At 33.9% G+C, this 17,999-nt stretch overlaps 1 protein-coding gene across 1 annotated transcript in view; it reads right to left on the reverse strand.

Annotated features, from left to right (window-relative positions):
• SEMA3C (semaphorin 3C) overlaps window positions 1-17,999 on the reverse strand; it is a 177,246-nt gene that overhangs the window by 17,855 nt on the left and 141,392 nt on the right. Inside the window, exons 13-15 of the mRNA XM_019746909.2 lie at window positions 13,077-13,165; window positions 9,968-10,009; window positions 6,641-6,798 (exon numbers count right to left, since the gene is read on the reverse strand). Coding sequence (XP_019602468.1) covers window positions 6,641-6,798; window positions 9,968-10,009; window positions 13,077-13,165 — 289 coding nt within the window. The remainder of the gene's footprint in view (window positions 1-6,640; window positions 6,799-9,967; window positions 10,010-13,076; window positions 13,166-17,999) is intronic.

Genomic DNA, 17,999 nt, shown 5'->3' on the forward strand with positions numbered 1-17,999 from the left:
AACCCTCATACACTGATGGTGGGATGCAGATTGGTACAGCCACTATGGAAAACAGTATGGAGGTTCCTCAAAAAAATTAAGAATAGAATTACCATATGACCCAGCAATCTCTCTTCTTGGTTTCTACCCCAAAAATCTGAAAACATTTATCCATAAAGATATGTGTATGGGATTTTAGGAAATCATTCATTCATTTATTCAGTAAACATGTTTTGCATTCACTATAAGTATATGATTATATACCATATACTATAAATATATAACTAAGTTTGGAAATAATTTGGAGAATTTAAATAGTATAGATATTTTTAAGAAACCCAGTATGCAAGCCAAAGATGAGTATGGGTAGGACAAGGAATACTATGCATATATTGCAGTTTCTGGCTCCTCGTGATAGTATTTACACAAAGCTAGCGATCATCAAGATAGCTCTTTAAATGGTTACTACTTTTTTTCTCAGCCCATGACACATGTTTTATTTTTCCTCTTTGTACTTTTTTATTGAAGAATAGATGACATATACATTTCTGTGGAACAACATAATTTTTCTCTCTTTTTTTTTAATTCAAGTTTATTGGGGTGACAATTGTTAGTAAAGGTACATGGATTGGAAGAACCAACGTAGTTAAAATGGCCATATTACCCAAAGCAATGTACAGATTTAATTGTTCAAAATCCCAATGGCATTTTTTTAAGAAATAGAACAAAAATCATCAGATTTGTATAGAACCACAAAAGACCCCAAATAGCCAAAGCGATCCTAAGAAAAAAGAACATTGCTGGAGATATCACACTCCCTGATTTCAGCTTGTACTACAGGGCAACAATAATCGAAACAGTACGGTATTAGCAGAAAAAGAGACACACAGTCCAATGGAACATCACAATAAGTCAGCACAATAAGTCTAATTAACACGTCACCATACTTAGTTGTAATTTTTTTTCTTGTGATGAGGACTTTTAAGATTTAGTCTCTTAGCAATTTTCAAATATGCAATACAGTATTATTAATATTGTCACCATGCTGTGAACTTCATCTCCATGACTTATTTTCTAACTGGAAAGTCTGTACCTTTTGATCCACTTCACCCATTTCTCCCACTCTCCACCTCCCACTTCTGGCAAGCACCAATCTGTTCTCTTTATCTATGAGCTTGGTTTGTTGTTTTTAAAATTCTACACATAAGTGAGATCATACTGTATTTGTCTTTCTCTGACTTATTTCACTTAGCATAATACGCTCTGCATCCATCCTTATTGTCACAAATGGCAAGATTTCAGTCTTTTAATGGAAGAATAGTATTCTATTGTGTATATATATTGATTTTGTATATATTTGTATATGAAAAAATGCTGCAATAAACATGAGGGTGCATATATCTTTTTGAATTAGTGTTTTTGTTTTCTTCTATTAAATACTGAGTAGTAGAATTGCCAATCACATGACAGTTCTATTTTTAATTTTTTAAGGAACCTCCAAACCATTTTCCATTGTGGCCGCACCAATTTGCAATCCCACCAACAGTGCACAAGGGTTCCCTTTTCTCTACATCTTGTTCAACATCTTGTTATTTGTCTTTTTGATAACAGCCATCTTAACAGGTGTGAGGTGATACTTCATATCGTTTTGATTTTCACTTCCCTAATGATTAGTGATTGGTGTTGAGCATCTTTTCATGTACCTATTGGCCATCTGTATGTCTTCTTTGGAAAAATGTCTATTCAGATCTGTCCATTATTTAATCAGTTGTTTTATTTTTGTTTTTCTTTGTTTTGTTTTTTTGCTATTCACTTGTATGAGTTCTTTATTTACCTGCATATTAACCCCCTTTCAGATATATAATTTACAAATATTTTCTCCCATTCAGTAGGTTGCATTTTCATTTTGTTGATGATTTTCTTTGCTGTACAAAACTTTTTAGTTTGCTGCAGTACTAATTGTCCATTTTTGCTTTTGCTTTTGCAGTAAGATCCAAAAACTCATCACCAAGACCAACGTCTTCTTGTTCTGTGTTTTTTTTCTAGGAGTTTTATGGTTTCAGAACTCACATTCAAGTTTTTAACCCATTTTGAGTTAACTTTTGTGTATGGTCTAAGATAGTGGTCCAATTTCATTCTTTGCATGTGGCTGTCCAGTTTTCCCAACACCATTTATTGAAGAGACAGTCTTTTTCCCATCATATATTCTGCCTCCTTAAGCATAAATTAATTGACCATGTGTGGGATTATTTCTGGGCTTGCCATCTGGTTTCATTGATCTATGTGTCCGTTTTTTTAATTTTTATTTTTCAATTACAGTTGACATTCAATATCATATTACTTTCAGGTGTATAGCATAATGGTTGGACATTTATATAACTTAAAGCAACCCGCCCCCATAAGTCTTGCACCCACCTCACACCATGTATAGTTATTACAATATTACTGATAGCTATTACAATAGTGTTACTTGTACAGTTATTAAAACATTATTGACTCTATTCCCTGAGCTGTAGTTTACATCCTCATGACTATTTTGTAATTGCTGATTTGTACTTCTTAATCCCTTCTACCTTTTACACTCAGCCCCACATCTCTCCTGCAACCTGAGAACAATCAGTTTGTACTTGTATCTGTGAGTATACTTCTGTCTTGCTGTCTATTTATTTTGTTTTTCAGAATCTGCACATAAGTGAAATCATATGGAATTTGTCTTTCTCTGTCCAACCTATTCCACTTAGCTCAATAGCCTCTAGGTCCATACATGTTGTCGTAAATGGTAAGACATCGTTCATTTTAAGGACTAGTAATATTCTATTGCATATATGTATCACATCTTCTTTATCTATTTTGTGATTGGGCATTTAATCCATTCACATTTAAAGTAATTATTGATAAGTAGGTATATAGTTATTGCCATTTTATTAATTGATTTCTGATTGTTTTTGTAGTTCTTCTCTGTTCCTTTCTTATTCTCTTGCTTTCTTCTCTTGTATGTTGATGACTTTCTGTAGTATTGTGTTTGGATTCCTTTTGCTTTATTTCTTGTATGTCACTTGTAGGTTTTTGGTTTGTGGTTACCATGTGCTTCACGTGTTCTAAGCTATGTTTATAGCAGTCTATTTTAAGTTGATGGCCACTTAAGTTTGAACATATTCTGTAATCCCTACCATTTTTATTCACCCCCGCCACCTTTATGTTTTTGTTATTATTTTGTGTGTGTATGTGTGTTTGTGTGTAACCCTTAATTTACTGTTATAATTACACATGATATTCCTACTTTTCCTTTTAACCTTTGTACTAGCTTTAGTGTCAGTTGGTCCACTGCTTTTATTATGTGTTTGCCTTTGTTTATGCGTCTGCTTTTATGCCAATATACTACTACTTTGATTACTATAGCTTTGTAATATCGTTTGAAATCAGGAATTGTGATGCCTCCAGCTTTGTTCTTTCTCTAGATTGCTTTGGTTATTCGGAGTCTTTTGTGCTTCCACACAAATTTTAAGATTATTTGTTCTATTTCTGTGAAAAATGCCATTGGAATTTTGATAGGGATTACATTGAATCAGTAAATTGCTTTACGTAGTATGCATACTTTAACAATATTAATTTTCCAATCCATGAGCACAGAATACATGTTCCTTTATTTGTGCCATCTTCAATTTCTTTCATCATTATCTTAAGTTTTCAGTGTATAGGGCTTTCACCTCCTTGATTAAATTTATTCCTAGGTATTTAGTCTGATGCAATTATAATGGGATGGTTTTCTTAATTTCTCTAATACTTTGTTATTAGTGTGTAGAAATGTAACTTTTTTGTATATTGATTTTATATACTGTAACTTTATTAAATTCATTTATCAGTTCTAACAGCAAACTCATGATACATGGTTCAATAGCAGGCATGGCACTGTAACATTAAAAATTGCAAGATAGTTTCAGTTCTCTGTTTATTCCAAGAATATGATTAAGATTATGATTTGTGACATCAGGATAACAATGTGGAATCTACGTTTACACATCCATCTTAGAAAGGATAACTAGGTTGTAATAGGTGGGAGACTATAAGAACAAATGCGTCAACTCATATTTCAACACGATCTTGTAAACATAAAAAAAAAAAAAATCAAATAGGCAATGGTAGTTTATGTATATAGTATGGAATTTTACATGAGAAATATTCCTTGTTCTTAAATAAAAATAATTGTTGGCCAAAGCAATGGTCTGAGAGTTTTACAGGGAAGATGCGCTACTCTCTAATTCTTTCACCTTGTAAAAGAGGCTGGTATGGCTATAGGACTACGGTAAGATTCACTTTGTGATCCCCCATCACTTGGTTTCTTAGAAAGTGTAGCGCTTCAGCTTCATTCAGCACTAAACTTATTTAATAAATTGAAGATTGTATTCTAGGTTTTAGAGATGCCAGCTTTTAGAATTGCTTACCAAGAAAAAATTATTTCCTTACAAACAGTTATGGTAATAATTTTTAAATATCACTTCTATCATAATTGGGAGTGAAAAACAAATGTGCGTGAAAATACAAATAGTGGTCACAAAAATCATTTTTAATTTAAGATTACATTTGGAATTTGCTTCCCTCACACTTTTTATCTAGTTTCAGACCTCTAGCCCAGTGCAAACAGAAGATCTTGGGGTAAGGAGGTGTAGAAATTCTATGTAGAAATCAAAAGAAGCCATAGACTTCCTGACGAAATCTTAGAATGCCATGGAGGAACATGGGTCTTTGCACATAGACACTAAAGATTCCTGGTTTAAACAATGGGAGTTCTCTTTATATCTCATCTTTAAATAGAAAAGACTTTCAGATTATCCAGCCCAGGCCCCTCCTCTCTACTCCAGATTCATATTTCTAACTGCCTACTCAACATCTCCACTTGAATATCTCATAGCACCATTAACTTACCATCTTTCTCCCCCAAAGCGTACTCTTTCCAGTCTTCTCTTTCTCATTAAATGCCATCTCCATATTTCCAATACTCACTTCTGAGAACTTGGTTCATTTTTTAGGCCTCTATTTCTCTAACATCCCAGATGTAATACATCAGCAGATTTCGTGAGTTCTATCCAGAATCAGACAACTTTTTGCCACCTCTATCATCCCTCTGTAAGCCGCCAGTATATCTCACCTGGATCATTACAGTAGCCTGATTTTCTCCACCCCCCCCCCCATCACCTTCTTACCCCGGGGCTGCAATCCCAGACAAACCCAACCAGATGATCTTATTAAACCAAAAGTCAAATAATATCCCTCACGTGCTCAAAATCCCTCAGTAGTTTTCCATTTCACTTCAGCTTTAAGGATTTTGGGTCTCTGTCTTCGGAATTATATTTTCCCAGATAATGCCATCGTGCCATGCCTCTTCATACTCAAGTCCTTGTTCAAACATCACATCTGCAGTAATGTCATCCCTGCCCACCCATTTAACATTGTAGCCCTCTGCTTCCCACATCCCTTATCTACCTTTTTCGCCTTTTTTAAATTCCCAGACCTTTTTATTTTGGATCTACTAGAGGGTTTCCTTATGTATTTGTGTATCGTGTATCTTCCCCCTCTAGAATTTATTATACCTCAAGGAAGGAATTTTTATCTTTTTGTTGTTGTTTTTCATGTTACATGGCTAGCTCTAGAACACTGCCTGGCAAGTAATTGTCCTGTGATAAAAATTTGTTGAACTAATAGATAAAAGGATCAGAATCATCTTGATATGCAGAAGTGTGAGGGTTGTTTTAATTTGTCAATGTCCTTAGAGAATGTCCTTTATAACAGAGAATAAAAGTGCTATAAAACACCATCACCCCAATGATTTTACTTGAAAGATCATTAGTGCTCATGGCTAGTCCGATCTGCCCTCTCCTGCTGACACGTATTTTTATAGGTTATGGCCCTGTCACCCATCATGACCCATATTAAGGTATGACTGAAAATATCTGTGACATTGGTTGGCCCTGAATTCTGCATACTCTTTGTTCTACGGTCAATTTCTCTACAGGCTTTCCCTTCCAACCTGGTCCGAGTTGTTTCAGAGCTTCCTGACTAAACTTTTGCTTGGATAAAAGACACACTGTCTCAGACTGCCCTACTATTTTATTTAACCAGCAATCATGCACTCACCGTTCTAAAGGGTGAAGAATAGTTATCAAAGTTTTGAAGGCAATTCAGGGTACCCATCCTGGAGCAAGGCTCCTGTTGCCTAAACTAGCACAAGCATTCATTATAGGATAATTAAGTGATACTGGGAAATCCTAGGAAGGTGGGATTTAAGGATATACTCAATCAAGAATATAAAACAAAACAAAAAAAAGATAAAAATTAGGTAGTATGAAAAAAAAGGTAAATGCTGTGCTGCTTGAAATATTTGATGGGTCACCGGTGGGGGACTGTGTTGCAGAGGTGCTTTAAAAGGAGAAAGGAATTTTTCCAAAGTGCTGTACTCTAATTAACATATCATTGACAATGTCACGTTATAAAGGACTGCCACTTTCTTCATTCAAAGATTAAATGTGGTGCTAAACACAGCTGCCGCTTTTAGTGCCTTTTCTAAACAATACCACAGTAGAGCTGATTCTAATGATGTGGATGGAACCCCGCTCAATTGTCCAGTGGCATCCACTTTGATTTTCAGTGACTGTTTAGTACTCACCGCTTCCCGGTTGGGTAGAACCTAGAGCAGGAATGGCCATCCCAGGCGCAGTAAGGGTCCCGGGCCAGGCAGCAGTCGGCACACGCTGTGCCGTAGATGTGGCAGCGATGCAGAGACACTTGGGAAAGCCCTTCATTGGAGCTCACATACAACTGTTGCTATTAGAGGAATGATGATGATTTATTTCAGATGTGGAAGTTAAAAGACTTTCAGCAGGAACACATTATAATATATGCCCACAAACCCTTGGATTCATTTCGAAATAGACTAAAAACGAGAAGCAAAATCCAGAGGGGTATAAAGCCAAAGTAAATAGAATTTTCCTACGTTAATATGCCTATAACATTACCACTTTCCTGTTTAAAAAAAAAAAAAAGCTCAGAGCACCATGTAGAATGGTTATGTGTTTGAGACATTGGGATTCATTGTTCTCTCAGATTTGAGCTAATACATTACAGATTTAAATTACGATGTTTTCTTTTTTCTTTGAATGCTGTCTCTTAGCAAAGCACAAGGCAGCTTTCTTACTCTTCAAATCTGGCAAGCCATCACCTTGTAAATTTAAAAGAGTCAAGTCTAAAATAAAAGGCATTTTTAAATTTAGCAAAAAAAAAGTACATAGTGTTAGATAAAATTGAATAATTTTTTTTCACATGCCTTCAAAACTAACATATTACTCAGAGAAATTTCTAATTTATTTAGAAGAACACCAGTATTTATATTTAGACATGTCTTAAACTTTCTGCATGATCCAGAGATCTTCAGCACCCTAAATCATAAATAAAGATTTCATATGCCTTCATTTTTAGGGTGTCAAGAGTTTCTTATGATACTGCTACAGTTCATTCAGCTGTGCATAAAACAGTTCTTAGGAATAAAAGGGTTAAATTTCTCATTGACATTCCGTATTTACAAACATGATATACAATTCAAGTCAGCAAAGTTCTCTAAGCTGGAACTTGCAGGCATACACACACACACACACACACACACACATATCTATACATATTCATACTTTATATATGTAACATACTGTTTAAAAGTAAATCAATGGGAACATCATTGGTCCAACATGCTCTGGAGGCAGACTTCTGGGATTCAAATCCTGGCTCAACCACAAATCTGCTATGTACCTTTTCTGAATCTCAGCTTCCTCTTTGGGAAAACTGGATAATAGAGCCCTTACCCTAAATAAATGTAAGCGCTAACTCCATGTCAAATGCTTAGAATAGTTTCTGGCTCCTCAGTCTTCAATGAATGTTGAATATCAGTGGTAGTAAAGTATCAACTAACTATCCATTTATAATTTTTTCAGTTCTAATTAATCTCACTCTAATTCATGAAAAATTATTTTATAAGACCAATTAGTTTTTCAGAAATTGGGCTGAAAAATACTGATCCCCAGCTGAGACATTCAAACTATAAGAAAACAACTGCATGTTTTGACCATAATCATTTCTCTAGAAACTTTTGAAATATGTGTTTATTGAGTATATTAATAAATATTATAGTGAATGCATCAGCTTCATTAAAACATTTTTAAAATGGTTTATTTGAGGAAAGGACATAGCTGGTTTCATTTTAGAAATTATCTTTTTTTATTAATCCAATTATTTTCTGCTATGCGGAATGCAAGAATAAATTAGAGAATAAAGGAGAATAAAATGGACAGTAAAATAGTTTGAACAGTAGGGAAAGTACTAAATTCATGGTATTTAAGTCTATATAAAATATCATTGGCAATTTGTAGTTCTTTCACTCTGTAAAAATAATAGTGTTCAGTTCTGCAAATGAATACCTAAAAAAACAATTACCCTGCCCTCGATCTAACTAATTTAATGAAACATTTTTAATTATCTACAATATAAGATGTTGAAGACAATTTAATGCTTAGTTTTTCCTGTGTGTATGTGTGTATTGTATATTGTAATTTTATGGAATGGACTGTGACCTATAAGTACACAAGCTGAATTACAAGTTGAAACCTGTAATTGTATACTCAACTACTATGCCACACAAATGGCTTTGTGTCCATTTTGAATTTCGCTCTAATATTTTCTCTTTCCATTAAACAACTGTAAACAAAGGGCTTCCCTGCTGACTTCAAAGGCAGTTCTGACTTGGGATCAGCTCCCTAGGACACTGGGGAAAATGACAAATGGCTTCTTGTTACTTGGGAAAATGTTTGTTATGCACCATACAAACATTTTTACAGATGAGCTCTTTAGGTCCGTTGTACCCTATTTATTTTTCTTCATAAAATTTAGTCAAGTGAAAAAGAGTACAAGACTGACTGTGAAATACTTCTTCATCTGTAACATACCAAATATGGTGAAGAACACTAAAGTCATGTCATCAGTTGTGCTAACACATAAATCCTTTTATTCTCTCTTCCAAGAAAAATAAGTCTCAGTCTCCTACAAATAACAGTGACCAAAGATCCACTTTATTTTCGGCGATTTATATGAATTAAGTTGTTTGTGAGAACAGCATTACCTTGCAGAGGCAGAAACTTAGCTCAGAGAAGTTACATGAGCTGCTGGCAATTTACGGTCCAGTTGGGATTTACATGCTTGTCAGTCTTCCTCTGAAGCCTACTCCGTTTTTGACTACACTACTTTGGCCCTTACAAATTTGTTTTGGGAACACTTTCGGGGTGGGAGAGGTGCATGTTTTGCACATGTAGAGATCGGAACTGGGCTTTTCCTCTCTGTGATCACTGCGTATTTGCATGCGAAGGCACAAATTAGAAGATTAAACATTTCTAATATTCAGTGTCTAATATTTCTTCCCCAAATCTCAAACCTTGATATGGCTTAGATTTGAGACATTCAGATTTTGTTAATGACATGTATAACCCTAAAAAACAGCATTTCCTTTGAAATAAGCATAAATGAACGTATTTCACAACTCAAACATGTGACTGCAGCAGGAACTCAAAAGAGGATAGATTACTCATTCCAAGCCCCTGAGAGTGTTTGTGATGGTATAGTAGCTCAAACATGCTAAACTCTTCCTTCAGAAAGATTATTTTCATTTTGGTTAGCTTTATATGCTGTAATATTTGAGAATATAGGACATAAAAAATGTTGGAATATCTTGCTGCATATATGTATGTTCTCTTCTGACACTTTTATATAAAAATAAAACCTATTTTTGTCTCCACTGATAACTAGTAAATTCTACATCAAAATTGAAGGTGACTTTGTGGTATACTGTGAACACTATACATTATTTTGCTAATAAAGTTAATTTTTCAGACATTATATTTTTTCATGGTAGTAAAATTTTTACATGCAAAGAAAACAAAAATGGGGTTGATTTTACCTTTTTGGATGAAATTTTCATTGTTGTTATAGGAGCATGATTCTGAAAGGTTAGAAAAACATAATGTTAGTTGCAGTCGCTCAATGGATTTTTGCATTCAGAAATTCTTTTCCTGTGTGTTAAAATTCAAGAAATCATCATTCTCTCTATGTGCACATATACTTGCAAAGTCTAAAATACTTGTCTATAAAGTATATTTCCTCTGTTGGGAATAAGGATGGATTTGTGACTCAGATATATGCCTAAACTTAAAGAATTAGCTATAACACATCTTTAAGTCTCTTTCTTTTGGACTGATGTCCCTACTGAATTGAATCAATATAGTTAGAAAAAATGAAAAGTTGAGTGCTCACTTCAGCAGCACATATACTAAAAAAATGAAAAAGTTGAGAGAATTGGAAAAAAGTGTAGTTTAGAATATTGAATCTAATGAATAACTCAGGATTGAATCTGGGTAGTTGGGGAAGGCGGGGGATGGGGACTGTGGAATGATACCTAATTTTATTCGAAAACACAGCACTCTGCATAAGACACTATTGTTCACCTGCCAAATGTTGCTTTGGAAAGATGTATTAGCCTGATCCACACTTATTAATTCTTTTCATTGCAAACAAAGTAATATTGTTAGGGGTTCTCTTTTGATAAATGTGAATCAATAAAAGAACTTACGTATTTTGTGAAATAGTAATCCTTTTTGAAATTCACTCCATACATAACTTACTTCTTAAACATTGTTAGTTACTTTTAAAGATTAAAAATTAGACTTGTGATAACCTAATAAAGATCTGTGAAATTTTATTTGAATAACTCAAGTGGCAGCAACCTCTCAAAATCAACTGTACCCACAATTATTTCTCTTTCTAGAGTGGTCAGTTCTTACATTTAAAAGAGAAAATGGTGATATCTCTAAACACTCTACTGCAACAAGTTTTGATCATTGCTTAGAAATATACACACGTACCAAACAGTATTGCAATGTACATCCACCTAGGCAGCTTCTAATAGTTGTACCTCCAAATCAAGTTAAGTTTAGGGAAGCAGAACATATTTTCAGAAAATATTCTGAACAGAGGATTAAAAGAAGAGATCGTGGTTCTGCACGCCATAAAAACAAAGTGTCTGGTTTTTAAAAGTTACATTGAGTTTTCTGCAGTATATCAGTATGACAGTTAACTAAGGAATTCTTTCAATTTAAATGCATCATTTCCTCATGTGCTCATCACACTAATATCATACACACCCAATTATTTTTACCTCACCTCAGAAAATGTGACACAAATACCAAGTTGAAGACAGTAACCGTATTTGGTCAGTGTCTCTCTCAGTTTAGCCACATCAATCACTGGCACACGCATCCATAAGAAAGCTCAAACTTTTAGTCTCTTTCTTTTGGACTGATGTCCCCCACATGCATTTTGACTGACTCTATTTTCCACTGAGAGTTTATTCTTCGTGATGATAATACCAGAATAACTCATACAACAGACCATAAGTAGTTAGCACACGATCAGACTAAGTTACATTTCTTTAAGACCTTTTCATGATAAATATGTTCAGTTTGTGTCAAACTCACTTAATTAACATTTCCCGATTACCAAAAAAATATTTCAGAAATAAAAACGAGGTGCTGCAATATGATATTTTTGCTATCTTCAAGAACAGTCGAGAATAAGGTACTTTGGTAAGCCAAGTTGTCCCTACTGAATTGAATGAGAAAAAAAATATTTTATATATAATGAGATTCTGGTTAATTTAGTGAAACAATCAATTTCTTTACAAAGCAAGTCATAGAAAAGGCACTTGAATACCTGGTTAACATTTTATGAGCGCAATTTTAGGGAACTAATCACAAAAAGTTTATGACAAAGTGAGTCTAGCTTTAAAAAACATAAATTTAACAATATTAGGAATTTTGCCAGAGTTCCTCAGATTTCATTTGGTTTCTTTTTCTATTAAAAAAAATATTTTACATTCAAAATTTATTAGCATAATCTAACAGCATTGCCTCCTGATCACTTATATGCTTATAAAGTCAATATTTTTGGTGAGTATGGGAAAGTATATTAATAAGTCAATATCTTCTGTGTCCACTAAACTAAGCAAAGCAACTTACTGGACTAGAAATTGTCTGCTCCTGAGTTCTGAACTGCTACTTTTACTCAGTTATAGGCTGACTCTGGCCTTTTGGTGTCCGTGGGCCAATGTTTCTTAACCTGTCTAATTGGAAATAGCAGTGTGCTGTAGGATTGATTCCAAGTCAAAGTTTATTTTTAATCCTAACAGCTACTCTGTGCTTTACCCGTCTTTCCAAATGAGGGTAAGAGGGACCATTTGAATGACAATGACCTTCACCTTGAGGGGAAAAGGAGGTGCAGGACACCTCAGGTGTGCCTTTCAGGCTCACACATACATAAAGAATAGGTACTCTGCCCCAGTAGGTGAGATCTCACAGGGCTGAACTTCCCTCCGCGGGCCTCTTTTTGTTGTGTTTTGTTTTCCTTTTTTCTTTTCTTCCTTTTTAATGCCATATTTAAGGACAGAGAGAATTATACAATGAAATCTGAAGTTCAGATAGAACATGAAGTTTGGAGTGATAAAGAGACATTTATTTTATTTAATTAGAGTGACACTTGAAATGATAGCAATAAAACAAGAGAAAACAAAGCAGTTTTTCTTGAAACTCCTGGCTAAAAAAATACGAGTGAGTTTATCTAACAATCAATAATGTGAAAGTATTTGGGCTTCAGTGACTTGTAAAGCCAATGATGAATGCCCTCTCATGGCTAGTCTTCTAGACCTTGACCACAAGAACTCATTTGTTAAAAATAATGATGACCAAAATTCTTAACGTTGTGACGATAGCTGGAAAAAAAAATAAAAAAGAAAGAAAAACTCATTCTTTTATGTTAAGATAGCTTGAAAGGCATAAAAATACTTCAGAAAAATGTTTACTCTATAGTTCTCATTTCATCTGGTGTTTCCTACTCTCCAAAATTTATAACATGCATCTATTTGCTCTTTTATCAATTATTTTGTTTCCTCCAAAGTGTCTGTAAGATTAAAGAATTCCATTCATCATGCAAGTTCTGAGACTAATGGATGTTCAAACCTTAAAAACTTCCAACTCCTCCAGAATGAGCTCCCCACTGGCAGAGCTGTTTGTAGGAAGAACGACCACCTTCTGCACAGTCCCCCGATCTAGGGCAGAGAAACAAACGATGAGATGTTACAATACATTTTTTAAAGGAAAAAAAGACACTTACACATAAGATTACTGGCTTAGAATTTAAGATATCATTTGTGTAATTAGTCATTGAAAAGATACTGCATATATTAAGTTATTACTAATTTCGATACACTGATTTTTATCCAAAGCTCATGTTTAGATTGAGATTATGTATAATTCAAAAGGCACTAATATGAACATCTTGTATTTTGCATATGTTTTGTGTAGTCATGACAATGAGAGAAAAAAATAATATCTAAATGTGTTATGAAGTCAGAAGTTCTGTTTCTGAACCAAGTGTGTATTCCTAAAATATTAATATATAACTTCAAATTTGGCAATTAAGAATATTACTTACTTCTCCAAACCAAACTTTTAAAGACATTGCTGTAGTTTTGTTAACGTTGACACATAATGATTTAATTATCTGAGAAAAAAAGATTACTACGAACAAATTTTTATAATAATTTCATTATAAATAACTACTACTAGAAATTAACATTGAGCTTTAATGGTGAGAGAGTTTAGACATAGTAAAATGTTTCACTTACTACTCAAAATAATTTCAAAGCAGAAATCTAACTGGTTTTATTTCAGATGTGGACATTTAGTCACAGAATAATTCTATCATTTTCATTAATCTTTTTTTACCAATTGGGAATGTTCCTTTGGACAATCTTAAAATATAGGGGAAAATTTGCAATTAGATGGGCCAGATGTAAAAGCAAATAAATAATTTACTCATATTTCTCGATTAGAGATTGCCCAAAACAAAGATGCCTAAATAAATGTAACACATAGAGAAAACGTTATTTATTTCAGATTTTGAATTAACATAGTTTCTTAGCTTATATAAGTGTTTCCTAAACATATAATTTGCCACTCTATGAACCACATGTTTAAAATAAATCAGTTAAGATTTAGTAATGTGGGTTTAAAGCAAATTTGTAAGTAATTTCATTAAGTAACAACACATTTCCTCCCCAAAGTATATTTCTAATAAAATAATTAATGAACTGCACCATGAATATCAAGTCATTACTTTTTTAATGTATGATCATGAAACTGTGAATTTATAATTTGGAAAGGTAAATTATCACAGACACTGAAACATTTCTTAGTTCTGTTGAGAAATGTTAAGAAGAAGAGTTAACTTGAACTGAGTTGTACAGGACTTTACAACTAGGAACCATTAGTATGAATACCACAAATCTCAAATCTCACATCTCAAACTGTCCTCTTTTCCACAGGCAAGAGTTACTCTGACGTAAAATATTCCATTTCATGTTTATAGTTTCTATTTATGAGCCTAATTGAAAGACTCAAAATAATTCTTAATAAAAAAACAACAACACCTCTACTTTAAACGGTTACCAACTAAAATATTAAAACCTACCAAGTAATAATAAAAATATACAGAAGAACAAGACTTAAAGAGATTTTGCCAGAACGATCCCTGAATCTTGTAAGGATACAAAATATGAGCACCTGATCTTAGAAGTTTCAAACTACACTCTGTAACTTAAAATTCATTTCTTAAGCCATATTCAAAAATAAATAACAATCTAAAAGTTTGGATTTTTCTTAGAAATTTCTGTTTCACTGACAAGCTTCCTCAGAATCAGCCCTGGCAACAATTTGAACTATTTTCTTGGAAAATAAGTAATGCAGTATAAATTGGAAGTGAAAAACATTTGGTGTTGCGGTGCAGAGACGTGTCACAATTGAAAATTGATGAACCTGGTTGAAGGTGTTTCCCAATTTCTATTAATAGTTCATCACAAAGAGCACAGGAAACATCTAGGGAAACACGATATACCAAAACACATAAAATGAAATCCTTGAAATTATAATAGCTAGGGCAGGATTTATGTGTGTGTGTGTCCGTGTGTGTCCGTGTGTGTGTGTATGTGTGTGTGTGTCTGTGTGATGGACAAGGGTGTAAAACCATCTTTGTTTTAGGTCATGTTATCATAAAGGTCAAACATTTTTCCTTTTTTTTTTAAGAAGTCACAACAGACTTTTATGGTTTCCTGCTGATCCTGTAAAGAAAGATCACTGCCATGCTACATGACAGCTTGTAGAGACTCTTTCTTGAATAGAGACTGAGCAGAAACTGTGTTTAACCATAATCCCAAATAAAACAGCATGAAAAGGAATCTTGATTACAGGGGTTCCCAAAGGAAAAAATAAAAACTATAGGCTTTGAAAAGAATTAAGTATCGTCAAAAATGAGACAATTGTCTCCTTTGTTACCTCATGTTTTAACTTACTGCAAGAGCAAAATTTTTTGTAACTCATTTCTTCCAAAAGAACCCACAACAAAAATACTTTATGCATGCCATTTATAAAATATTACACAAAGAGCAGCTATAAAAATTGGCTAATAAAAAGATATTGCAAAATGTGCTTTTGACTCATTTGCAATAAAATGCAAAACTTGTTTTTGACTCATTTGCAGTAAAAGCTAGAACACCCCCCTTTCATTGCCTGTCTTTCTGTATTAGTTATTGTTTTGCTGGTAATGATGAGTAAATTTAAGACCATTAAAGGGAAAACATATTTTTCCACAAAGTTAAACTGAACGTTAACTTATTTGAAACTGTTGTAAAAATATAAGTAAATTTAAGTACTGGTAACATTTCTACCTGAAAATCAAGTTTAAACAAAATCATAGAAATGCAAGATTCCCCATAAAGAAACAAATATTTATGGATGCCTATTGCGGGCTGGCTCTATGAAAAAATTTACTATTTAAGTCTGAATTTCAAGAAAATAAATATCCATTTTAATTCCTTCACTTTTCCACACTTTAACTTGTATTGGTACTTTATGAGATAGCATTTGTACAGAGCTATTCATTACACTGATTTGATTTTCATCTATGTATCACAAATAAACATATTTGTTCTTATTAGAATTCCACATATTAAAGTTTTTTATATGCATAAATTAGAATAGTCATTCAAATTCGTGGATTCAAATATGCATGGAACAACTTCAAATTCCTGTGATAATGTTAATCAACACTATTAACAATGGTTAATTCAAGTTTTATGAAACATTGAACTTATGTTTGGGAGGCCTCCTTTAAGCAAAACAAATAAATTGTTTGGTTCTTTCCCAAACAAGTACAGAAAATGCGGTGTTCATAATTATAGATGTTGTGCCACAATGCCAGACCTCACTGAGACTGAAATATCTAAAAAGACACAGTAATAGTTCTAGTAGTTAATCAACAACTTAGGTGACTGCACATGATCTCTAGGATTTGAGCCTCAAAAACAAATATCTCGTTTACAAGGTTCCACTCTGGATGTCTTTATATTTCTGCTCCTGTTACCAACTGCCTGATTCCCACAATCTCTAGATCAGATTCTCAAGAGACAGATTGAATTTGGTCTAATTTAATCATGACTAAAGCACATTATAAAGCAGTACTAAGTAGACAGTTCAACTGTCAAATGCTTGTGTCATTTCAACCAGTTGTGGCACTGGGAAAGAGACCATATATATGGAATTGCCCATGGCTCCTTCAGCAGGTTTGCATTAATGGGGTAGTTTCTCTCAAAATGCAGTACTGGTAGACATCTGTAGCTTTCTTTTCAAAACGTATTCACAAATCCTTCAGTTCCGTATACAGCAAATACTTTTGAGGTGTCCTTGGGCTGTATCATTCACTACTAAGTAAGTAAGTAGATTTGGGATGTCTTCCATCCATTTTTATTCATTGATTCAACAAGAAATAATTGAGCAGCTTCAGTGTGTTAGGCACTATATCCAGTGTGGATGCAGAGATAAGTGGCATAACACTCAAGAATTTATGGTTCACAGTGTAGAATTTATGGTTTTTTGAGTAGCACATATGATCCCATTAAAATGTTAGTGATTGAAAAATACGCATTTTAGAATGTCCATAAAACTTCCAATTACTTATGTCTCCATAAAGCCATCTCTGTATCCTTCGGTTTGAAAATGATAACATCATTATCAAATGTTTTCCCTCTGGGGTTAGTGAGAATGGCATTCCTTAAATGTACTCACAACATAAATCCTTTTTATTGTTCTATAGAATTGGGATATTGCTTTTATTTCCTTGGGGAAAGCACCATGCCTACAATATAGTCAAAATAGTCAGTGAAGCAGACTATCTTCCTTTGATCCTCAAGCCTCAGTTTGTTTGTGTGCACAATGTAAATAATAATTAGATCTTCTGTGATGGGTATCTGTTAACCAAGGTCTATGTAGAATCACTTCCCCTTTTTTTGATAACAACACCCTGAGACATCATTTGGAAACAACACCTGTTTCATTTTCAGTCTACATGGTTAAGGAATAGTGTAACTCTCTTCCAGCTCCGGAGAGGCGTACATCACAGGCTGGTGCAAAGGGCATTCCTTTGCCCTGTGATTCATGCAGGAGTAAACACAGAAACAAGTCAGGGCCCAGCCCTTCCTGAGAATTAGGTAGGTGGGAACCTCTTTCTGAGATGAGGGCTATTCAAGACTTGTAAATCTGGAGGTATTGGCGCCATCCTCACTACCACATGCTGAGGACTTACATTGTGAGTTCATTCAACAAATGCCATTCTTACTGCCCCCAGAAGGAAGGCATTTGATAACTATATTATCATCTTCAAGCTAAAGAATACAGAGATGGCTTTATGTAGACATAAGTAATTGGGAGTTTTACAGACATTCTAAAATGCATCTTTCAATGACTAGCACTTTAATGGAAACACATATAAATTCCTGACAACATCATCTTAGCACAAATTCAGATACGTCTGAGGCTGCCTCTTTCATT

Source organism: Rhinolophus sinicus, linkage group LG09, assembly GCF_036562045.2.
Source record: "Rhinolophus sinicus isolate RSC01 linkage group LG09, ASM3656204v1, whole genome shotgun sequence".
NCBI lineage: Eukaryota > Metazoa > Chordata > Mammalia > Chiroptera > Rhinolophidae > Rhinolophus > Rhinolophus sinicus.